We start from the raw sequence: 25,552 nt of genomic DNA, 5'->3' as shown, positions 1-25,552 counted from the left end.
TGAATCTTGATCTTAAATTTGAAGTGCTCTCAAATTTTAGAAAGACACATAGTTAACAGAAACATGAAAGAATACAATATTAAGGGAAAAAAATCAGTAAAAATTAATGAATTTCAAAATTAAAAAGCACCATAACACAATCCAGCCCTTCATTTTACTGTTTAAGAAATTTAAGAGCTACCCTTCTTTCCTACGTTAGATAATATTTGCAAAATTATCTGAGTGATGAGGTTAGAATTAGAACCTAATTTAGGTGATTTCTGGTAAAATTCACTGACAGAAAAAGTAGCCAGGTTATCTTGCTCTATTGTTTTTTTTTTTTTTTTTTTTTTTTTTTTGGTAATTGAGCCCATCGCCCATCCTATTCTTGAGCCCTCATTCTGATTGATAGCTGAAAGTATTTAATCCTGCTGGTTAAAGGCTATTCTTCATGCTGTGTACTTCCTTTACAGGATATTGGTCAATTATTCCAGTTTAGGTTCTTGATGTGTACTAATTCATCCTTTTCTGTTTCTTGAAATATTAGCTTTCAAAGCTGTTGTCTTGCTGTGGATTTTTTTAAAAGTATAGTTTAAATATCAAAACTAAGCAATAACTTTGAAATAATTATCTTGGAAAAGAAAATAGGCAGGGTATATTTCTTGCATTTTCCCTTAATCGTTAGGAATGTTGACTTAAGGTTGAATCTGATTTCAGTCACCAAACTTAAAATAAAAATCCATACATTCATTCAGCATTTATTAGATACTTTTCTGTCTGACAACATGGGAGGAGGTTGTGATATATGTAATATACAAAGAAAAATTATAATTAAAGAGTTACTAGTTTTATAAATCTTTAGGCGAGCTGCTTTACTTCTCTTGGCTAATAGGGAGGTATATCTTCCTCAAAGGGTTGTTAGATTGTAAAGACTAAGATTAAATTTCTAAAATGCCTCAGCTGGCCCATGGGAAGAACTTGGCTTTCCCTCAAAAGAGGAAAACAGGAACATGCACACAAATAACTATAATGCGAGGTAAAACGAAGCATGTTGAAATAAAGTGTTATACAATTCAGGGGAAGGAGAAAACCTTTGGGATAGGTGGAGAGCCATAAAGTAAGAGTTACCCTTTTAATGGGGCCACGTGGAATGAGAGAGAGGGAAAAATATAGGTTGTGTCTCTAGGAACAGGGAGACAGATGAGTCTGATTAGAGCAGTGTATCTTAATCCCGACCCTGTGTTGTCACTTAGGTGCCTAAGAGTGAGTCAGTGCCCAGGCCCCAGCTGAGAATAAATAAACAAATCAGAATTTCTAGGTAGTGGGGTCTGGACATGGATCATTTTAAAATTACCCCTAGATGAGTTTAATGTGCAGCCAGGTTTGAGGAGACAAGAGAATTGGCTTCTGTGAAGGAGACAGTGGGAGGGAAGATCGGAAACGTAGGGCTGGGTAAGAACCCAGAGGATCTTGATTTGAAGAAGTTTAAACATTAGCTGGCAGACGTTACGAAGAGAGTCATTGAAGATATTTAAACAGAGCAATAACGTAAGACACAAGATAAGAACACTAATCTGTCAGCTTGTAGAATGCATTGGAATGGGATGGGATGACAAGTCGAAAGCTATAGCACATAGTCAAGGCAGCTGGGAGGTAACGAGATGAAATAGGCATGGCAGAGGAAGAGAAACAGAGCCACTAGGATTTAGGTACTTTGTGCTAAGCAGTATGTTTTGAATATGTATCTTCTCAACCTCAATATATACAGGTAAGAAAACTGAGGCTCAGATAATTTAGTAATCCGCCCAGTGTCCAACGGCAGGCATACACAGCTTTTGACCATAGCCAAGGCCTGCACTCAGTCCCCCGTAGTACATTCTCCTCCTGGACCACTCTTCCTCTGTGAAAGAGCCTACAGGAAAGTAGAATTTGTAGAATTCAGCTATGAATTAGACAGATGAGGGTAAGGTACAAATAACCAGTAGGTTTTCAAATAAAGTTTATGAATAAATGAACACGAGAAAGAAACATCATGGGAAGTCAGCTTTAAGTCACTGTGTATGTGTTGGTGACAGAAAACAATCCTTTTCCTCAACTATTTCATTTTCTTTGAAGAGTAGTTACAACTGTTGACGATTGTTAAGAACGCCCATTATGCAGCAGTGACACATATTATCTTAACAACGCCAAGCTCTGTTCTTAGTATTTAATGACTGTCTCTTTTTTTTCCATTTTCTCACTTCGTTCTTATAACTACTCTTTGAAGGTCATAGAATAAAGGAAAGTAAGGCACCGAATTAAGTATCTTGCTTCATCCATACAGTTTAGTAAACAGCAGACAACCACAGTAGTCTGGTTCCCTGCAACCAGCATACTTAATCATCATGATATACAGCCTCTTAAACTATAGTTAACAGAGTCTTCAGTGTGAAAATAAATATGTAGGATGATGTGGAAGAAGTTTATTTTATTAAGTTTCACAGTAGCCCTGAGAGGTAGTTATTTGCCTCATTTATGGGGGGAAGCTGAGATTGAAAATTTAATCCAAAGATTTTTGTCCATGACACAGAGTTAGTGAATGAGCTGTGCTGTATCCCTCAATCAAGGCGAATGAGGGCTAGGGGGAAGCTATGAATTTAGCAATTAAAAGAGCAATTGAGATAGAAGCCATATCATAGGGAGTAAATATTTTAGCAGTGTAAGCAAGGAAATTTTGCTGGTGAAAGGATGGAAACAGGAGTTCACTGCCTGGTCAAAATAAGGCCAAGAGATGGTATACACAGGTATAGTTTTAAGGGATAGAAGTCACCTAAATTGTTTGTTAGAAAGGGAACTGCTTTTAATAGGAGAGATAGTAAATGGAGTCAAGAGTAACAGTGACCTTGGAAAGATGCACAGTTCTTCTAAAACAGGAAGAAAGAATGTGTTGAGAAAAGAAAAAGGCATTTTGAAATATGCAAGATTTGAATTGGGAGAACTCTTGAGAGTTCGAAGTTGCTGAGAATGAGTGGACAGAAAGTTAGAGGCATATAAAGGAGAGAAAGAGTTTGAATCAACTGCTGTAAGAAGGAATATAAAGATGGATTATGAAAGAAGTTTTTAAATGTGCAATCAGAATTAAGAGCTGACATGAGGTTACATAGAATTATTTAGAGTGAATCTAACCAGTAAAGCTTATAATTAGGCTTTTTCCTAGCAATAATCATCAATCTGGCAGTGGGAAAGAAAATGGACATTACGTGTTTGTCCAGGAAAGGCCAAGAAGTTTCAATGAAAGATAAATGGGCAGTTTTCTCACATTTATTTATACAGGATATCAATGCTTGATCTGTCATATATGTAGTAAACATTTTTTCCCCAGTTTGTCTTTTGCCCCTAGTTTATTTTTTATGAACGTTTAGATGGTACTACCATTTTTGGCTGTTACAAACAATTCTGCAGTGAACGTTTTTGTATATATCTCTCTGTTCAAATTCAAGTATTCCTGTAGGATAGATTCCTAAAAGCAGAACGTATGTTAACAAAATTTAGGCTTCTGGGTTTTTTGTTTTTTTTTTTTTTTAACTAAGTGGATTTATTGAGATGTAATTCACATACCTTACACATCTCCCATTTAAAATGTACAAGTCACTGGTTTTAGTTATGTTCTTAAGAGTTGTGCAGCTATCACCACGTCAATTTTAGAATGTTTGTATCATCTCCGCAATACCCCTTGAACCCATTAGCAGTCACTTCCCCAAAACCCTTAGCAGCCATTAATCTGCTTCCTGTCTCTGTAGGTTTGCCTGTTCTGGACATTTCTGGTAACAGAATCATGTCTTTAATATCTGGTCTTCCGTACCAGCTTATTTCACTTAGCATAATGTTTTCAAGGTTCATCCATGTTTTAGCATGTACCAGCACTTCACTCCATTTTATTGAACAATATTTCATTGTATGCTTTATACCACGTTTTCTTTTTTCGTTCATCAGTTGATGGACATTTGGCTTGTTTCCACTTGGTTGTGATGAGTAATGTGGTTAGGAACATTTATGTACAAATGTTTGTGAGAATATGTTTTTATTTTTCTTTAGCATATTCCCAGGAGTGAAAATCCTGGGTCATATGATAATTCTGTGTTTATTTAACCTTTTAAGGAACACCTGTTAAACTTTGATAGATAATGCCAAATTACCTTCTAAAATTTGCTTTACCAACTAGAGAAGTATAAACTTATGCTTCCAGCATGTAGGAGAGTTCCTGTTTTTCTGCATACTGGCCAACACTCAGAGCTCTCCATCTTTAATATTTTGTCCATCAGTTTATTGACACCTGGTAGCTTGTTTTGATTCATGTTTCTCTGATTCCTAGTGAGGCTGCAGTTGACCATCTTTTCATAATGTTTCTCAACTTTCAGTGTTTCTTCTGGGAATTGTCTCTTTCTATTTTTTGGCATTTTTTGGGGAGAGGTTATTTATTTTCTTTTATTTACAATTTCTAGGGATGCTTTATAAATGCTTCGTTCTTTGTGTGTTAAATCTGTGTTGCAAATATTTTCTCTCAGCCTTTTCTGTCTCCTTTAACTTTGCCACTGGTATCTTTTATATACCAAAGCTTTTCATTTTTATGAGATTAAATCATTTGATCTCTTCTGTTATGGCGTTTGTTTTTAAATTTTTTCCTTGTATCTGTTTTATGTTTCTCCTACCCAAGATTAAAACTAATACTCTCTAGTATTTTCTTCAAATGCTTTTGTAGATGTTATTTTTCTTTTAATGTTCAGCTCGTTAATCCATCTGGTTATTTATTTATGAGTGGTATGAAGTAGGGATCTACCTTTTTACTTTTTCCCAAAGAATTTCCTAATTCCAGTCAGTTCTCCACAGATATGAAACACCTGCTTTATCAAATAACAGATTTTCCCATAGGTATGAGTCATTTTTTGGAGTCTTCTATTCCACTAATCTATTTGTGAGTTCTTATGCCAAAACTACACTGTTACATAGTTATATAATATACTTTGGTATTTATTAGCACGTTCCCTAATATTTTACTTTTTCAAATTTATCATGGTCTTTTCCATACTATCTATTCCAATTAAATGCTTTTCCAGCTTTTTAATTTCTAGTTTTAAGAAACCTCTAAACATTTTGCTTGAGCTTACAGTAAATTTGTGTATTATTTTAGAGAAGTGACATCTTTACAATATTAGGTCTTCCCATCTAGATAGTTTTTTATATCTTTAAATGAAAGTATATATTTTTGATCATATAGTTCTTGAATTCATGTACGTTATTCTACCTCAGTTATTAAAACTAGCTTTTGCTTCTGCCATAGAGTACAAATAAAACTGCAATAGAACTAATCACTGAATTCATTCTTGCCCACGCCTCAGTCCTTCGCAGTAACTAGCCTGGTATTTTAAACAGTAAATCAGATCATGATATTCTCTCACTTAAAACCATTCAATAGCTGGCTTCCCCATGCACTTAAAATAAAATCCAAACTTCTTAGCAGGGTCTTAAAATCCTTTTGTGGTGTGGCCCCTATTAACCTGCCAGATATCTTCATTTTTACTGTTGCCTGTATTTTGAGCTGAGGTTTTCTTTGATTTTATTTTCCCATAGATCAGTCTTCCCATGGCCTCCTTTCTTTCATAAACGAATCCCATAGCGTTTGCGTACCCTCTCTTTTTGTATGTATTGTACATTTATTGCTTTCGTATGTTTATTTGATGATTATTTTTATTTTAATGTTTTCTTCATTTTATGGGATAGAAATAGAGTCAGGTCTTATAAATCAGAAACCCACATTCTTCGTTTCTTTTTTCTTTTGATATAAATCACTATGGCAGTCCTTCCAGGCATAGTTAATTGAAAGCTGATAGACTCAAGATACATAGACAGTACGAGAATCTAAACTCTGAAGATTAAGATCATTTTGAAATTTTCATATTTTTAAGTAGTTAATGTGAATTGCAGTTAGTGGCCAGGTGCTATACAAATTTGAAAGGTATTTGGTTTATCAGAATTTATGTGAGGAAAGGTCAGAAGTGCTCCTTTTCTCCAAATTCTATTAGTTGTAAAAATATATTAAGTTAGCTGGAACTAAGTTGCCAGACAAAATGCAGGACTCCCATTTAAATTTGGATTTCAAATAAACAATCATTTTTAGTGTAAGTATGTCCCGTTCAGTATTTGGAATATACTTATACTGAAAAATTATATTTTGTATCTGAAATTTATATTTAACTGGGCATCTTTGTTTTTATTTGCTAGATCTGGCAACCCTGGCTAGACACCAATTCTCTAGCAACCTGACTTCTCAGCAATTCGACAGACAGCTAATAAGGGGGTTTTAAAAAGCTCCTCACTTCAAAAATAGATTTCACAAAGTTTATGGCTCAGATGGCATGTACCTTTACCTATAAGTGAGACAACCAAGCCTTTTTCTGTATTGTATTGCTTTTTGCTTTAGGTATTCTAACATCCTTCAAGTCCTTTTTTTCTTTTTTCCTCCATATTTTTAACTATAGATTCTTTACCTTACTTACGCAAGGACCCTACATAATCTCACCCCAGCTTAAGTTTTCAGCCATCACGAACCTGTGCTTGAACAGAATCACGCTACTTGCTTTCATTTCTTTGTTCATGCCGCTCCCTGTGCCTGAAGACCTGTATCCCTCGCGTCTGTGCCTGTCCAGTCCTTCAGCTCGCACTTCGTGTGCCCTCCCTTCCCCGGGGCACTCCCTGACTCCCACAGCTGCAGGTCATCCATCCTGCCTCTGAGCACTTTGCCCTCATGGCACTTACCACATTCTACTTTGGTTTTTTTGGAGGGGGCGGAGGGGTTGAATTTTTTTAACTGTAGTAAGAACATTTAACGTGAGATCTATCCTGTAACGAATTTTTAAGTTTGGTATTAACTGTAGGTACAAGATTGTGTAGCAGATCTTTACGACTTATTCGTCTTACATCACGGAAAGTCTCTGTCTGTGGAACAGCAGTTCCCCACCCCATCTCCTCCTCCCAGCTCCTGGCAAAACCACCCTTGTACTCTCGGCTTCTAGGAGTTTGACTATTTTAGAAACCTCGTTTAAGTGGAATCATGCAGTATTTCTCCTTCTGTGACTGGCATATGTCGCTTAGCATAAGGTCCTCGAGGTTCATACATGTGCACATATAATAAGATTCCCTTCTTTTGTAAGCCTGAGTAATATTCCATTGTATGGATATTGCACAGTTTCTGTATCCATTCATTTGTTGCTAGACACTTAGGTTGTTTCAGTTTCTCAGCTATTGTGAACAGCGCTGCAGTGAGCATGGGAATGCAGATATCTCTTTGAGATCCTGATTTCATTCTTTTGGACTAAATACACCGAAGTGGAACTGTTGGATCATATGGTGGTTCTATTTTTAATTTTTTTGAGGAACCTCCATCCTGTTTTCCATTTTAGATCCCCACCAACAGTGTACAAGGATTCAGATTCTACACACCCTCCCCGGCATTTATCTTTTGTGTTCTTGAGAATGGTTAGCCTAACATGGTGGTTTCAGTTTGCACCTCTCTGATGATCAGTGATGTTCAGCATCTTTCCATATACCGTTGGCCATTTTATGTATTCTTTAGAGAAATGTCTAAGTCCTTTGCCCAGATTTTTTTGTTTTGGCGTCTTGTTTTGCTTTCTGGGTTATTTGGTCTTTTGCAGCTGAGTTGTAGGAGTTCCTTATATATTGTGGATATTAACCCCTCATCAGATACATGGTTTGCAGAGAGGCTCTTTGCTTCTTCATCTTCATATTCCCAGTGGTACCTTTGTATTCCTGCACTGTGCTTAGCATTGTTCTTTTTCATACTCGGCACCCAGAGCATGTTTGTTAAATAAATGTAGTGCAGTTATCTGCTTTCCAAGTCAGCGTCAAGTTTGAAAGGCCCAAGAAGGACTTCTGTAGACACCCTGACAGTAGTGAGAAGTGATAGTTGGGAGTGGAGGAGAAGGCTATAGAAAAGCAAACTCAGGAATACAAAACTCTGCATTTAGGTACAGTGCCACTGACTGAATGGAAAGGTTGGTAGACAATCACCATGATTAGTCTTAAATGCTAGGCTAAGAAAACGAAGTTAGACAGAAAATTCTGAAATGTAATGACTTAATTATTAGAATTTTCTGCAAATGTAAGCAGACTTCTTTGAGACTTATGAAGTCTCTTATAACTAAATTCTTTAAGTTTTAATATGAGGGTAGTGTATCCTCACTATAATTACAACTTTGTACAATAAATATTCTTAATGATGCACTTCAGCTATCAAAAGAAGATAAAAATTATAAGTACATGTCCTGTTTAAGGAAATAGGAGTTAACACATTTTTAAAAAGCTACCATTGAAACAACATACCTAAACATGTGATTACTGACCTAATCTGAACAATTCATTATTGAAGAATTATGAACAGCTAATTTGCTATATTTAGTAGCATGATATTATAAATATACTATTCTAGACATTTGTTTACAATTCTAAGGAAATAGATGATGTAGTATCAAGTTGTAACACTAGGTGGTGATAACTGATTTTAGAAATTGAAGTGTGAAAATGTTTCTTAACATGTATTCTTTGAACTTGAAAACATTTAGTGCTGCTTACATTTTGGAAGGAAGAGGAGGAAAAAATTCGAAAGGCTGTGGAGGACCATCGCTGCCTGTTCGGGCTGCTCTTTTTCCTTTGAAGGCTGTAATTCAACAATTCTCAGAATTTTTGGTCTCATGACCTTTACACTATTAAATATAGTGAGGATCCCAAAAAGCTCTCGCTTATTTGGTTTATAGGAAAATAATAATCACTGGGTTTTTTGTTAAAAATTAAGACTGAGAAATTTTAAAAGATGTATTCATTTTAAAATTACTTTAAATATAAATATTTTTAATTAAACTATCTTCCCAAATAAGAAAAAAATTTCCTAAGAAGAGTGACATTGCTTTAAAATTTTGCAAGTCTCTTTAATGTCTAGTTTATTAGCAGACAGCTGGATTCTCATATCTGTTTATAGATTCAATCTGTTGGGAAATAACGTATCAGTTAGCCTCTGGAAAACCCCACTATACACTCATGAGAGAGTAAGAGTGAAAAAGACAATTAACGTCTTTTCATGTAAATCATTTCGGTTTCATGTAGTCTCTAAAAGGGACTTAGGCATCCCTAAGGATCATAACCAAAATTTGGGAACTATCACTATGTCTTCTCTGCCTGTAAGAAGTTTGTGAAAAAATACAAACTCTATGTATACGTGCCTTCTATTAATTTTGAATTTACAAAGCGTAAAGCTTAAGCAACAAGTTCCTGGTTTATACCATCTGGATGTTGTACTTCAGGACACACAGTAAACTATTTACAACAAAAGCAAATACGTTGATATTATTACATTAATTGATAAGAAAAACATAATATCCTAATAGGAAAATGGATGATATACAACCAGATGGTAAAAAGGATGTAGAGTTATATATACATTGTGTTTACAGTGGACATAATTTTTAACCAGAAAAAAACATGCTTTTTAGAAATATGTGTGGACCCAAATTACTATTACAGTGGTACCTGATGTACTTCAGCTGAACGCTGTAGTCTGAAAAGACTTTATTACCATCACAGTTACATCTCTGATGTGGAATAATCTGTCTTTTCATTTTCTGTGCTTTTTCTATTCTTTCTTACCCATTTCCATGATGTCAACTCTCATCTCTATGCAGGTGATTCCCCAGACTTTACATCCAACCCTAATTTCTCTTCCGTGTTCCTGAGCCTTACTTCTAGTTTTGTATCCATCTCTAGCTAGAAGTCCTAATGGCGCCTCAATCCTAGCTTGTCTAAAACCAAACTCATATTCTCTCTTCACGCCCCTTTAGAACCTACTTCTTCTTAATTCTTTCCCTTAGTTAATCACCATTTATCAAGTTCCCCAGTCTAGAAACCTTTAAGGAAGCTTTGACAAATTCTTCACCCCTTAGATACATTGATTTATCATAGTTCTTTACCATTTCCTCTGCTTTGAATTTTCTTCTTATCCTCTTCTTGGCCTGGAAAATTCCTACATATGCTACAAGATTCAATTCAGATGTTACCACTTGTGTACGCCTTCCCTAACACAGTAAGCAGATGCTTTAATACAACTATAAGATGTGTGTGTTCATATAAACAGAGAGCACAAGTTTTTCATCTGCCTCCTTTGATAAGCTCTTAGCCTTTGTAAAGCAGTTACTGTGTTCTATTCATCCTTATTTCCCCAGTCTTAAGCATGCTGCTTGTGTTTGTTTATGGGAGAGAGGAATGGTATCAAATGTCCATCAAAAGTTAACATTGAATATAAAGTTTTATAAATACATTTAATGTACATCTGAAGGATCACATTACCCACTACCTAATTTAATGGTATTTTATAATGAGTAGTAGTGTCACGATGACTTGATGTGCACTCCTAACAATAAATATATGCTGAGCTTTAAAGTATAGTTTTGGGTAAAAGTAAAAGTTCTGGTGTAGAGTATATATATGTATGTTTACATATATATTTACATTGAAGTGCTTTTCAGATTTATATGCTAATGCAGTGCTAACTTTTTTGTTGCAGAACTTCTTGGTATACATGAACAAGCAGCTGTAGGATTCTTAACACTGATGGAAGCATTAAGATACTGTAAGGTAAGTTGATTTTTAAGATACTTTGAATGGTTTTTATTCACACGTCCACTGTTGGAGAGAGCATTTTTCTCGTGGGACAACATATTTTAGCTTACTACAGACAGTGTGTACTCTCAGTTCTTTTCTGGCCACCCTTCCTGAACTGACAGGCTTATCGAGGATGGAGTTAAGCTGGCTGATCATGCTGAGTCTCCTTATTTTTTGAGGCTTGTTCCTTTTTGAGGGTCGGGGGCAGAACCCAGCATGAAATAATTTATAAAAACAGATATCCGTTATCGAATATAAATACAGTTTTGGGGAAACTGAGGGGACAGAATGCCCTGTTTGTGCCTCACTAACAGTATGCTTTGCTGAAAAAATTGATAATACTTTATCAGGCAAAGAAAAAGAATCTGCTAAATGCCTGAGATTCTAACTTGTCTTTTTCATCTGAAAACTGATTTCACACTAAAAAGCAAAATCCAAGCACTTCACAGCATTAAACTCTTTAACACATGTGCTGGAATTAGGAACTGCCGTGAAACTCTCATTTTTTGATATATATTTCATAGCTTTCCTGCACATTCTGAAATAACTATTGGATATTCCAAATAGTTTTAAATGGAGTTTAAATCGTTAATGATTTGCGCTTAATAAGATGTTCTGATTTGGGGGAAAGAAGGAAGTAGCTCTCATATTCTTTTCCATTTTAGAATGGTGGTTCCATAGCAGTGGTTGATTATTTTTAGTAACAATAACAGTGCCTTTCTTTCTTTTTTCCTTTCTTCCTTCCTTCCCTTCCTCCCCTCCCTTTCTTTTTTACCAGACAGCATTCCTCTTTCATGACAACACTTGGACAGGGGTGACAAGGATATGATAATCAAATAGGTGTCATCCTGCCCTTATTCATTAGTAGTAATTGTACTGTCAAACAGTAGCAACTCTTATATTTTCAGTGACTTTAATTACACAAGGTAAAGCTATTCTGAGGCAGCCTAGCGACTGGAGAATCAAACTGCGTCTCCTCCCCAGCACACCCGCAGACGCTCATATTCCTAAAAGTGTGTGTGCACGTAAAAAATGGTGACCACACAGAAGCGGTGGATATGTTACTTAGCTTGATTGTGGTGATCTTTTTACGGTGTGTACATATATCCAGGTATCAAGTTGTACACCTTAAATACATACAATTTTTTATGTCAAAGATACGTCAGTGAAGCTGTTTTCTAAAAACTGTGGTGTGTGTTTTGCAGACAGATAGGGTGTGAAGATGATATATTTTGAAATCTTCACCCTGTGGCCTTAAGGCCCTGATGGTCTGGATTCTGTCTGTCCTTCCAGAGTTGCGTTGCACTCTCTCCATTGCTGTGCTCCAGCCACGCTGGTCTCCTGTCAGTTTTTCGTACACGCCAGGCCCTTTCCTACCTGGTGAGCCTTCGTACTTCCTTCATTTCTGCGTGGAATACTCCAGCTCTTAAATGGATGGCTCACTCTCTCCTTCAGACTCTACTTCACACTGTGCCTCAGAGACCCTTTCCTGGACCATTCCCTCAGTGACTCTTTCACATTATTTCATAGGAATAATCACTTTGCAGTGATCTTTTTTATTGATTTAGTTATCTTTTTTTTAATCTTGAATTTGTTTTTCTGTTGTCCCTAATGGAATATGAACTCCTTGAAGGCAGGCACATTGTCTTTCTGGGTACATATTAGATGCTCAGTCAATATTTATTGAATGAATGAGCAGACAATTTCACCAGAATTGTAATTTTCTAAATATGTGCATTTGCTTTTCTTTAACTGTTAGATAGAACAGAGGAATGTCTGTTTTATCCCCAAGATCTTAGTGGGAAGTCATTAGCTGCTGTATATTCTCCTGTTACTCCAGTATTATTGCTCTAGTGCCAACCTAGTGTTACTGCTCTAGTGTTCTAGCGGTAACTATGGTGTTTTCTAGGTTTAAAGATATTTTTAATGGTGGGATACAGCACACTGATACTCAGATAGATGAAAGGCAGAACTCTGTGACCTACAGCTCCAAACAAGAGAATGCTACCAGGCAGGGCCAAGAAGAGAATTATACCTGGGGACAAGGCAACAGCAGGCTGCAGCCCTAGGGAGCAGCTTACGTGTGGAAATTGGGATGGAGTTAGCTGGGTTGCCTGGGCTCCCTGTGACCTGGCTGGTTTGAATAGTTTGGGTGAGCTCTGGGCTTGGGAGTTGTCCCTTGTTGTCTGGGGCCTGACTCCAGAGCGATTAGGGCCATGCAGAGTGGCCTGGGGTGAGGAGACATGTCAGGTGTCTGGGGTTTGGACTTAATGAGCTGTCTTTTTTAAGGGAATTGACCAGCCCCCAGTCAGGGCCTCAAAGCTGAGTTAAGACAGCATTAAAGAAACAAAACAAAAACCAAAAAACACTCTCTCTTACACTCTGGTGCTCATCTGTATATAACTGTAGATATCCTTCTGAAAATATATATACATTCACTTATCATCAAACATTTAGAGAAATGGCGTTAAGGGAATAATTGTGTTTGTATTAGTTTTGTGAATCTGAACATCTCCCTGTTCTTTGATAGTGCAGCAAATTGCCCTTTAGAATTGAAATTAACATTTTCATATAATTTTGCTCATATGTGTTCATTAAGACAAATGAAACAGTCTCTCTCACGGGCTCTCTAGGTGTCTCTCTCTCTCTTTCCCTCTCCTGCCCCTGTATGCGTGCGTGCGCATACTCGCACGTGAGATAAAAGGTGACTCAGTGCTTTTGGCTGTGCACCTTTTAAAAAACTCATACATAACTCATGCATAAAATTCACCATTTTAAAGTGTGCTATTGAGTGGTTTTTCGTATATTCATAGGGCTGTGCCATTATGACCACTATCTAATACCAATATGTTTTCCTCTCTCCAAAAAGATCCTCTAAACCAGGGGTCCCCAAACCCCAGGCCTCACAGCAGGAAGTAAGCGGCGGGCGAGTGAGCAAGCGAGCGAAGCTTCATCTGCCACTCCCCACTGCTCCCCATTGCTCGCATTACCGCCTGAGCCATCCGCCCCCGCCCCCATTCCCCCCACTCCCCTGCAACCCCGGTCCATGGAAAAATTGTCTTCCACGTAACCGGCCAAAAAGGTTGGGGACTCCTGCTCTAAACCCTTTAGCTGTCACCTCCTCGTTCCTCCCCAGCCCCTGGCAACTTTCTGTCTCTGCAGTTTTGCCTGTTTTGGACATTTCATTTAAATGGAATCCTACAGTATGTGGCCTTTAGTGTCTGGCTTCTTTCACTTAGCATAATGTTCTCAGTCTTCATTCATGTTTTAACATGTATTAGTACTTCATTCCTTTGTATGACCAAATAATATTCTATTGTGTGATATATCAGTTTATATCAGTTTCATTTTTCTATTTATCAGTGGATGGACATTTGGCTTGTTTCTGATTTTTGACTATCACGCATAATACTGCTATGAACATTAATATATAAGTCTTTAGTGAGCATGTTTTTATTTGTCTTGAGTGTATACCCAGGAGTGAAATTACTTGGTCATATGGTAGTTATATACGTAGCTTTTGGAGGAACTGTCAAACTGTTTTCCAAAGTGGTTGCTCCATTTATGCCTTCTTTTATTTATTTTTCTTATTACAAACACTTCGTGAGCTCAGCACTCATTTACCCTTTGATCCCACTGTTTGTAATTTTATCCTCATGTTTTACTTCTACCTTAAACGCACACACATATATACACACACACACTTTTTCTAAAGGAGAAGTTAAACAGCACCTGAACTTTTCACTGCAAGAGGCAGCGTGATGTAATAGAAAGCTGCCACATGAGGAATTATAAAACCTGAGCTTTGACCCCAGCTCTGTACTAGTTAGCTGTCTGAATTCCGGCGAAGCACGGGTCCTGTGGAGTTCGCAGCTTCCTTATGTAAAGTGGAAGGCCTTGCACTGAACACCTCTAAAATCCCTTCACTCTGAACTGTGACCAGAGCTTTTCCTGTTTCTTTGTCCTTGTGCTGTTAACACTTTTCTCTTGTCCTCAAACCATCCTTCCTCCTCTGCTGCTGGTTCACCACTGCTGTTAGCACATCCGCTCATCCCTCCCTGTCCTCCTAGGTCAAAGATACTAGCTTTACGATCCCCGAATACAAAAGAGTACCCGCCTCTTTCCCATTTCCCTCCTAATGATAGCAGTCAGTTCCAAAGGGTGGTTGAAAGCCGGGCACCAGAGCAGGGCTTTTGGCTGCTTAGGGGCGAATGGTTGGCCCTGACTGCTGCGAGCAGCCACCTGGAATTTTCCAGTTCTAGGGAGTCTGTGTGAGAAAAGAAAATTCAGCACATGTGATTGGTAAGGCTAGTTGTCAGAGTCTTTGTCCATCTAAGAGTGTGGGTGATTCATGTGAACGTGATCCGAGTTCACAAGTCTGTTGAATTTTAAGCTTTTTTTTCTCGGTCACGCACAAAAAAATGATACTCTCAAATTTGGGGTACTGTCATTTTTATATTAAATATATAACCTCGAAGGCAGGCTATAAAGTATAACTTCTTACATATTTTAAAGAGACTTAATACTGTAAAACTTTGAATTTACTTCCTACCATGAAGAATCAAATGACAGGATTCTTTTATATTCTTAAATGTTTGGGAGTGTGTGTTTTGCTTTAGAGAGATTACTGTGTTGCCCCAGGTTCTTTGAAGACAGAATATTCTTAAGGTTTTTCCCCTTATTTATTCATATATCTACTCACTTGTTAATTTATAATTATTTTCCTGATAATTGTTGTCAAGGTTATAGTTTTAGGGTTTGAGGTACCAAGCTGAATTTCTAGAAGTGGTCATTTTATCTAGGATCTTTAGTGAAACCTGAGAATGATTCTTAGAGCTAAACTAATTCTTTTTAGCTGTGTTAAATCTGTATTATTCTTCTAGTGAAAAGGTGTAGTAAAAACTTAGCCCTGACAGTCTTTATAACATTCCTTTTTTACACTTAGCATTTGACCATTATGGGTAAGGCTTTCTGGCACAATCCATTATTCCCTTTCAATATGAATTAGACACTTCAGTTATGCTTCAGATATTCGTTGGCAGATATTTAACAGGCAGTATAAAATTTTCATTTGTTTATTTATTTTGCTACATTTGTTCTAGGTTGGTTCTTACTTGAAATCTCCAAAATTCCCTATTTGGATTGTTGGCAGTGAAACTCACCTCACCGTATTTTTTGCCAAGGTATGCTTATTGCAGGATTTTTTTTTTTTTTTTTTGTAAGTATGACATCAGGCAAACAAGTAATATAAGTCCATGTTTAGTTTGGATCTTTGTACAGACTTCAGTGTATTCCCACTGTGAAGTGGATTGTTTCAAAATCTAAAAAGTTAATACTAAAGGGCGTACTGTTGTACTGCTTTGGTTTTGGAATCATTTCAGTAAAATCAGTCGTGATTTACGTATAATTTCTTTATCTTTTCCAACTTTAGAACTTTGGCTCTTGATTTTTTTCAGAAATCACTTGTGTTATGGTGAAAATAATTGAAATTAAATGTTTTGGTTTACTCTTTTGCAGAGAGGATAAGAATCTAACTTACGTGATATAAAATAGTTTTATTTATAACATCTAGGAAAAAGCATTTTAAAATCTATTAATAGTTCAGTGGTATACAAGTCAGTTGCTCTTTCAGGATGGAATATTTCCTACAGTTTTAGTAGATACAATATTACAATATTGAACTAGATTAAATACATTTGAATATGTTTGTTATAAAGTTCTTGCAACAAAACTGCTGCCAAATCCCAGCCTTTATAATATTTCTTTTTCCACAATTGAGTGGTTAAGAGCCTTGAAGTCAGACAGCCTTCGTTAGAATCCCAACCATGCCGCTTCCTAACATGGCTCAGCCTCTTCTCCCATGTCTTTAAAATAGGGTTTAATAATAGTGCCTCGCTCTTAGGATTGTTGTCAGGCTTAAATATTAAACAATTAGCAGTACCTAGTACAAGTTAAATGCCCAGTATATCTTAGCTGTTGTCATCATCATCATTGCCGTTTTCATTATTCTACATTTATTAAACATTTCTGGTATGCCTACATAGAGTTGCTAGATGTTGGACTAAAGGAAGAAAATATATAATTATATTTTTGATGTTTCTTAATTCTGTTGCACTTTCCTGATTACTCAACGTGCTTTTTCAGCTTGTACTTGTTAAAGTACTTTATTTGTTTCTGTAAGAAGTATGAATTGTATAAATTGTACCAAAGACTGAACTGACAGTGCTAAGTTTTGTGGATCTATTTCATTATTTATTACTGTGTTCACTTTTATTGTGCTGGCAAACATCCAGCTAGTGGATTTAGTGAAAGAAACATACTTACCTTTCCTTAAACAGGGAAAGCTATAAAATGCAACCGTAAGAGTACAGACCATACTGATTTGTTACATTTCGTCTGACGGCTTTTGCTATATATTTTCCTCCTGAAGTAGAGAGGAAGAAGTTAAAAGCGAATGTAAACTACAGAACCTAAACAACTAATTCCTGCCTGTGAGGATTTCATCATTTGACTCATTTTAGTGTCAAGTGTTATAAATTTCCAGAAAAGGAAATCAATTCCAATTCACATACAGAAATGTATTTTCAAGCCAATTATTATTTTTATCACCAACCCTATTCTTTAACATTAGGAAAACTAATAAATTGTATCAAACTATATGTGTCAAATATAAAAGATACTAAGATAAAAATATTTTAAACCTTAAATTTTATGATTGATATTTAAGAAATGATTTTGTTGTCAAAACAGCAGAAGAGGTTTCACGGGAGGTTAATAGAAGGAACAGTGTCACTTGCGCTATGTAAATATGCAGACATTTTGTTTTCAAACATCGAAATGTTAGGTATGTTGAGAGAGTCATGGGAGTGAATGATACCCACCTTTCTATGGAGTAGACACTCCTTACCTACCTGTTCTGGTATTCTTTGTTGTTCCCATAGCAGTGGGTCCATTGTGCTGTTGCATTTATCACATGATGCACCGTTGCTACTACCCGCGCCTTTCTTTGCATGGCCCGTGGTCAGCAGTGGGGCACGGACTCTCTCATTCATCTTCTTATCCGTAGGCCCCAGCCACTGCATTGAAAAGTGGAATTGAGCCATGAAGTACATAGGAAAACTTTAAAAACCCTGCCACACCAGTTGTGGACCTGACAAAACACACTCAGCGTACACCGTGGATGTCAGTCAGGGTTTTTAAATCTGTCTTCATGTATTTGCATCCTTGAAGCTGCTAATAATCCTGATAGGAAAGTGCACACACACATAAAGTAATTATAGAAAAGCTTACGTTAAGATTTCAGGTTCTTCTACTGTTATAAATCATAAAGACCAGGTATTCCAAATACCTTATCTCTCTTTTAGAACTCTTAAATTTTGTACTGATTGTTTTGATACTTACCTTTGTGTTTTCCCCATCTGGTATATAGACTGGCACATACTGTAGAGAAATTCATTAGTTTAATGAATAAAGCCTTTGCACGAATTTCCTACAGTTGGGTTCCAGTGACGTTTATATCTTCTAAAAATATGTCCTCATGACTCACTCTGAAGCTTCTTAAAAGCACGGGTACTTCCTTTTCCGTGAATTTTAGCACAGTTGAATTTGGATTGCTTGAACATGTTATCTTTATAGAGTTACAGGTAAAAAAATTTTCCCTTTGAAATAAAGTATTCTAAAGCTGGAAGAACATGTAAATGGTAAATAACATTGATGATACTTGGTAGCATTTACTAGGTCCAATTTTAAGTTTTTTTAAATGAAGCAGTATTTATATAGTCTTTATCATATAGAAAATACTGTCAATTTTGCTTTTCTTTATGTTACAACAAGATCCATTATTTGGTCATTCTTTCTTGGATATTTATGTATTTGCACAAGTAATTTTAGCTATGGCTTTGTTTTTGTTATTCTGTTTGATTTTTGGTTTCTTTGTTTCTGGTAGGTAGGTTCACTTTATGTTCTTGGCCTGAAATGAACAACAGAGTTTTGTTCCCGGCCCCCCACCTGCCCCAGACCTTAATGTGAATGTTTATATCTTTTTCTGTAAAACTAGTGTGTGTGTTTGTCTGGAAATGTATTTTGTGTGCTGATTTCTTTGTCCTGATTACGATGAAGTAAAAAAGCATGTTTTAAGGTCACAGTTTTCAAGGCAGTCTGTAATTTGGCATTGTAAAATGCCTTTGAAAAGCAGTCACCTTCTTCATGTGACTTACACACTGGAGGTGGTAATAGTTGCAGTTCTCTGCCTTCACGTATATACCCATTTGTCAGATATTTACAGGGCGTATAATATGTGCCTGATATTATGCAGGGTGCTGTGAATACATGGTAAGGGAAAGGATTAGGCACCTGTTTTTATGGAAGTGTGCATTTTAATGGGGGAGGCATTAATCAAAGAGTCACACTTATAAAATTACATCTGTGATGGATGCTAACAAAGCACAGGTCTGTAAAGCTTTAAGGAAGATTAGGAACCTCTCCTTGAGGAATTGATGTTGAAACTGAGCCCTGAGGCATCAGTAAGATGAAACTACAGGGAGAGGGAAAAAAGAGCATTCCCTACTTAAAGAAACAGTTGGAGCAAGCAAACAGCCATAGAAGAAAGGACTGTGATGTGAACAACGGAGAGGAGAGCAGGAGCGCTGAGAACTGGGGGCGGGGCCGGGGGCAGGAGGAGGCTGCAAAGGTAGGCAGCCCATGCGACTCTCTTCTAAGAGTAAGGACCGCCACTAGACTTTAAAAATCGGTGGGAGTAGTTTGGGGGGGAGATATGAAGGAAGGGAACAGGACTAAAAATGCACTTTGTAAAGATCACTCTGGCCAATTGTGGAAGACAGACACTGAAGGATATCCTAGGAGTAGGTGAACAAGACTCCCGTAGTCTTCCTGGTGAGCAAAGTGTAGTTTGGTCCAGGGGAATGATGATAGAGATGGATAGAAGTACAGCTTGAACAACACCAGGTTTGAACTGAGCGGGTCCACTTACACATGGATTATTTTTCCATAGTAAATCCTACACACTTCCCCGTTGGTTGGATCCCCAGGTGGTTGAATCCGTGGATGCGGAACCACGGATACAGAGGAACCATGGATACATAGGACCGATTATAAGTTAAATGTGAGTTTTCGGTGGTGCTGAGTGAGGGTCAGCACCCCAACCCCTGCATTGTTCAAGGATCAACTGTATATAAATTTGAGAGATGTATACCTGAGTTAAGCTGACAGGACTTCGTGATAGAGTGGCTCGGATAGACGAGGGGTGAGAAGCCTCATGAGATGTGTGTTTTTAATGATTAGATCTCAGCAGCTTTTCACTTGTTGAATGTACCCACTCGTGATTAGAGCAATTTATTTTTCTTTGGCCAAATTGACCAGGTCAAGATACTGCAATGAAACGGCCCAACCAAATAATCTCACAGTGAGGTTTCCAAGTCCTGCCCACACAGACAGTGCTTTTTAGTTTTTCCACATATTAGCAGACCACCAAGGATCATCAGATATTTGAGGAATGCTAACGTGAAAAACAGAAATCAAGGACTTCCCTGGCATTCCAGTGGTTAGAACTCCACGCTCTCACTGCAGGGGGCACGGGTTCAGTCCCTGATTGGGGAACTAAGATACTGCAAGCCAAGCGGCTTGGCCAAAAAAAAAGAAAAAGAAAAACAGAAATAAGAGCAAATAAGGAAAAAGGAACCGAAAAGATTAGAGACAGTGAAGGCATCAAAGAAAAACTTCAAAAAACCAAAAACCATAAGAGAAGTTATTATATCCATGAAACTATGGAGGCGATAAGGACAGAATATTTGAAGGACGAAAGAGAAACTGAAAACTTACTGAAAGAATTGAAAGACAAATCGGAGAATTCTCTTTACTCCATCGTTGCTCTAGCTTCCTAACTGATGACTAGACCATGCTGTTGCCCTTCATGGGTCTGTAGTAGCTTCTCAATTCAGGACTAAAAGGAGCCCATTAACATGTAAGTCACTTCACGTCCCTTTTCACTAAGAGTAAAAGCCAAAGTCCTTAGAATGACCCCCTAGGCCCTTCCTTTGCTAATCAGATTCCCTGTTGCTCTCTAATCTCATTTCCTACTACTCTCCCCTCCTGTCTTGCTTGGCCACGGTGGCCTTCCCTCTGCCTCAAAAGTGAGGCAAGCCCTCTGCCCCTGCTCTTCCCTTTAGGATCTTGCATCAGATGTCTGTATAAAGGATTCCTTCCTACCTTCAGGTCAGCATTCAAGTGTCACCTCCTTAGTGAGGCCTTCTCTAGTCACCTTTTCTAAAAGCTCAACCCCATCCTTTCCCCCTTTTCATTAAGATTCTCTCTCCCGCTCATTCTCGAGAATAGATTTATTTTTGGCAGGGGGCCGTGCCGCACCACGCAGCTTGCGGGATTTTGGTTCCCTGTCCAGGGATTGAGCCCACACCATTGGCAGTGAAAGTGAGGAGTCCCGACCACTGTACCACCAGGGAATTCCCTCAAAAATAGATTTTTTTTAAAAATATTATTTATTTATTTTGGCCACACTGGGTGTTGTTGCAGCCTGCGGGCTCTTAGTTGCAGCATGTAGACTTCTTACTTGCAGCATGTGGACTCTTAGTTGCAGCTAAGTGGTCTTTGTGGTTTGATTTACATTTTCCTCATGACTGATGATGTTCATCATCTTTTTATGTGCTTTTTGGCCATTTGTATATCTTCTTTGGAGAATTGTCTATTCAGGTCCCTTGTCTATTTTTGAATTAGGTTGTTTGTCTTTTTATTGAAATGTAAGGTTTTAATAAATCCTGGTTACTAGGCACATGCTATATATCTTACTTATTTGTTTTATGTATTACCTGCCTCACTAGTAAGCTTTATGACAGCAGGATTTTGGTCTGTTTTGTTTCTGTTTCCTAACACCAAGAACAGTGTCAGGCACAGTGTTCATGCTCTATAGATTGCTGTTAAAGAAATAAATTAGCAGAAAACACCGAAGATTTATTTCACATTGTGATATAAGCATGTTAGTACTTCATAAAGGGGGAAAAGGGGACGTAAGTGTACCAAGTTGTCTTTGATTACAAGAATTCAGTAGATCCCGGTGGTCTGACACGGGCCCTACCCTAGAAGCTGCTGTGGGAGGATGGTCCCCCCCGGCGCCTGGGTGCCCCTGAAGGCCCCTGCAGTCCGTGGAGCTGATCCCTGCCATGTGGCTGACAGGCTCTTCATGCTCCGGCCGGGTGTCAGGCCTGTGGCTCTGAGGTGGGAGAGCCGAGTTCAGGACATTGGTCCATCAGTGACCTCCCAGCTCCATGTAATATCAAACGGCAAAAGCTCTCCCAGAGATCTCCATCTCAACACTAAGACTCAGCTCCATTCAACGACCAGCAAGCTATAGTGCTGGGCACCCTATGCCAAACAACTGAAAGACAGGAACACAACCCCACCCATTAGCAGAGAGGCTGCCTAAAATCATAATAAGGACATAGACACCTCAAAACACACCACTGGATGCAGTCCTGCCCACCAGAAAGACAAGATCCATCCTCATCTACCAGAACACGGGCACCAGTCCCCTCCACCAGGAAGCCTACACAACCCATTGAACCAACCTTACCCACTGGGGGCAGACACCAAAAACAATGGGAACTACGAACCTGCAAAAAGGAGACCCTAAACACAGTAAGTTAAGCAAAATGAGAAGGCAGAGAAACACACAGCAGATGAAGGAACAAGGTAAAAACCCACCAGACCAAACAAATGAAGAGGGAATAGGCAGTCTACCTGAAAAAGAATTCAGAGTAATGATAGTAAAGATGATCCAAAATCTTGGAAATAGAATGGAGAAAATATGAGAAATGTTTAACAAGGACCTAGAAGACCTAAAGAGCAAACAAACAATGATGAATAACATAATAAATGAAATTAAGAATTCTCTAGAAGAAATCAATAGCAGAATAACTGAGGCAGAAGAACAGATAAGTGACCTGGAAGATAAAATAGTGGAAATAATACCACAGAGAAGAATAGAGAAAAAAGAATGAAAAGAATCGAGGACAGTCTGAGAGACCTCTGGGAAAACATTAAATGCACCAACATTCAAATTATAGGGATCCCAGAAAAAGAAGAGAAAAATAAAGGGACTGAGAAAATATTTGAAGAGATTATTGAAAACTTCCCTAATATGGGAAAGGAAATAGTCAATCAAGGCTAGGAAGCGCAGAGAGTCCCACACAGGATAAATCCAAGGAGAAATACGCCAAGACGCATATTAATCACAAAAATTAAATACAAAGAAAAAATATTAAAAGCAGCAAGGGAAAAACAACAAATAACATACAGGGGAATCCATATAAGGTTAACAGCTAATCTTTCAGCAGAAACTCTGCAAGCCAGAAGGGAGTGGCAGGACATATTTAAAGTGATGAAAGGGAAAAACCTACAACCAAGATTACTCTACCCAGCAAGGATCTCATTCAGATTCGAAGGAGAAATTAAAACCTTTACAGCGAAGCAAAAGCTAAGAGAATTCAGCACCACCAAACCAGCTTTACAAAACATGCTAAAGGAACTTCTTTAGGCAGGAAACCACAAGAGAAGGAAAAGACCTGCAATAACAAACCCAGAACAATTAAGAAAATGGTAATAGGAACATATATATCAATAACTACCTTAAATGTAAGTGGATTAAATGCTCCAACCAAAAGACATAGACTGGCTGAATGGATACAAAAATAAGACCCATATATCTGCTGTCTACAAGAGACCCACTTCAGACCTAGGGACACATACAGACTGAAAGTGAGGGGATGGAAAAAGATATTCCATGCAAATGGAAATCAAAAGAAAGCTGGAGTAGCAATTCTCCTATCAGACAAAATAGACTTTAAAATAAAGACTATTAGAAGAGACAAAGAAGGACACTACATAATGATCAAGGGATCAATCCAAGAAGAAGATATAACAATTGTAAATATTTATGCACCCAACATAGGAGCACCTCAATACATAAGGCAAATGCTAACAGCCATAAAAGGGGAAATCGACAGTAACACAGTCATAGTAGGGGACTTTAACACTGCACTTTCACCAATGGACAGATCATCCAAAATGAAAATAAGGAAACACAAGCTTTTAATGATACATTAAACAAGATGGACTTAATTGATATTTATAGGACATTCCATCCAAAAACAACAGAAGACACTTTCTTCTCAAGTGCTCATGGAACATTCTCCAGGATAGATCATATTTGGGTCACAAATCAAGCCTTGGTAAATTTAAGAATATTGAAATCATATTAAGTATCTTTTCCGACCACAATGCTGTGAGACTAGGTATCAATTACAAGAAAAAAACTGTAAAAACTACAAACACATGGTGGCTAAACAATATGCTACTAAATAACCAAGAGATCACTGAGGAAATCAAAGAGGAAATCAGAATATACCTAGAGACAAATGACAATGAAAACACAACCACCCAAAACTTATGGGATGCAGCAAAAGCAGTTCTAAGAGGAAGTCTATAGCAATACAGTCCTACGTCAAGAAACAAGAAAATCTCAAATAAACAACCTAACCATTCACCTAAAGCATTAAGAGAAAGAAAGAAAGAAAAAAAAACCCAAAATTAGCAGAAGGAAAGAAATCATAAAGATCAGATCAGAAATAAATGAAAAATAAATGAAGGAAACAATAGCAAAGATCACTAAAACTAACAGCTGTTTCATTGAGAAGATAAACAAAATTGATAAACCATTAGCCAGACTCATCAGGATAAAAAGGAAGACTCAAATCAACAGAATTAGAAATGAAAAAGGAGAAGTAACAACTGACAATGCAGAAATACAAAGGATCATGAAAGATTACTACAGGCAACTATATGCCAATAAAATGGACGACCTGGAAGAAATGGACTAATTCTTAGGAAAGCACAATCTTCCAAGACTGAACCAGGAAGAAATAGAAAATATAAACAGACCAATCACAAGCACTGAAATTGAGACTGTAATTAAAAATCTTCCAACAAACAAAAGCTGAGGACCAGAGGGCTTCACAGGCAAATTCTATCAAACATTTAGAGAAGAACTAACACCTATCCTTCTCAAACTCTTCCAAAATATAGCAGAGGGAGGAACACTCCCAAACTCACTCTACGAGGCCACTGTCACCCTGTTACCGAAACCAAAGATGTCACAAAGAAAGAAAACTACAGGCCAATATCAGTGATGAATATACATGCAAAAATCCTCCACAAAATACTAGCAAACAGAATCCAACAGCACATTAATCCAAACAATCATACACCATGATCAAGTGGGGCTTATCCCAGGAATGCAAGGATTCTTCAATATATGCAAATCAATCAATGTGATACACCATATTAACAAACTGAAGGAGAAAAACCATATGATCATCTCAATAAATGCAGAAAAAGCTTTCGACAAAATTCAGCAGCAATTTTGATTAAAAAAACTCTCCAGAAAGTAGGCATACAGGGAAACTACCTCGACATAATAAAGGCCATATGTGACAAACCCACAGCCAACATCGTTCTCAGTGGTGAAAAACTGAAACCATTTCCTCTAACATCAGGAACAAGACAAGGTTGCCAGCCCTCACCACTATTATTCACCAAAGTTTTGGAAATTTTAGCCATGGCAATAAGAGAAGATAAAGGAATCCAAATCGGAAAAGAAGAAGTAAAATTGTCACTGTTTGCAAATGAGATGATACTACACATAGAGAATCCTAAAGATGCTACCAGAAAACTACTAGAGCTAATCAATGAATTTGGTAAAGTAGCAGGATACAAAATTAATGCACAGAAATCTCTTGCTTTCCTATACAGTAATGATGAAAAATCTGAAAGACAAATTAAGGAA

At 37.5% G+C, this 25,552-nt stretch overlaps 1 protein-coding gene and 1 long non-coding RNA gene across 4 annotated transcripts in view; one reads left to right on the top strand and one right to left on the bottom strand.

Annotated features, from left to right (window-relative positions):
- MINDY3 (MINDY lysine 48 deubiquitinase 3) overlaps positions 1-25,552 on the top strand; it is a 93,489-nt gene that overhangs the window by 26,451 nt on the left and 41,486 nt on the right. For all 3 annotated transcript variants that reach the window (XM_067704032.1, XM_067704014.1, XM_067704022.1), the window contains 2 exons: positions 10,586-10,656; positions 15,786-15,866. In XM_067704032.1, the coding sequence (XP_067560133.1) occupies positions 10,586-10,656; positions 15,786-15,866 (152 nt within the window). The remainder of the gene's footprint in view (positions 1-10,585; positions 10,657-15,785; positions 15,867-25,552) is intronic.
- Positions 722-25,485, bottom strand: LOC137205911 (uncharacterized). The gene is made up of 2 exons (XR_010934354.1): positions 17,595-25,485; positions 722-1,891 (listed from the first exon to the last, which is right to left on the bottom strand). It is a non-coding gene; the product is annotated as an uncharacterized lncRNA (long non-coding RNA).

The sequence above is a fragment of the Pseudorca crassidens genome, chromosome 1 (genome assembly GCF_039906515.1).
Source record: "Pseudorca crassidens isolate mPseCra1 chromosome 1, mPseCra1.hap1, whole genome shotgun sequence".
In the NCBI taxonomy this organism is placed as follows: domain Eukaryota; kingdom Metazoa; phylum Chordata; class Mammalia; order Artiodactyla; family Delphinidae; genus Pseudorca; species Pseudorca crassidens.
The sequence above is the reverse complement of the archived record's forward strand: the minus strand, read 5'-3'. Positions and strand labels throughout refer to the sequence as shown.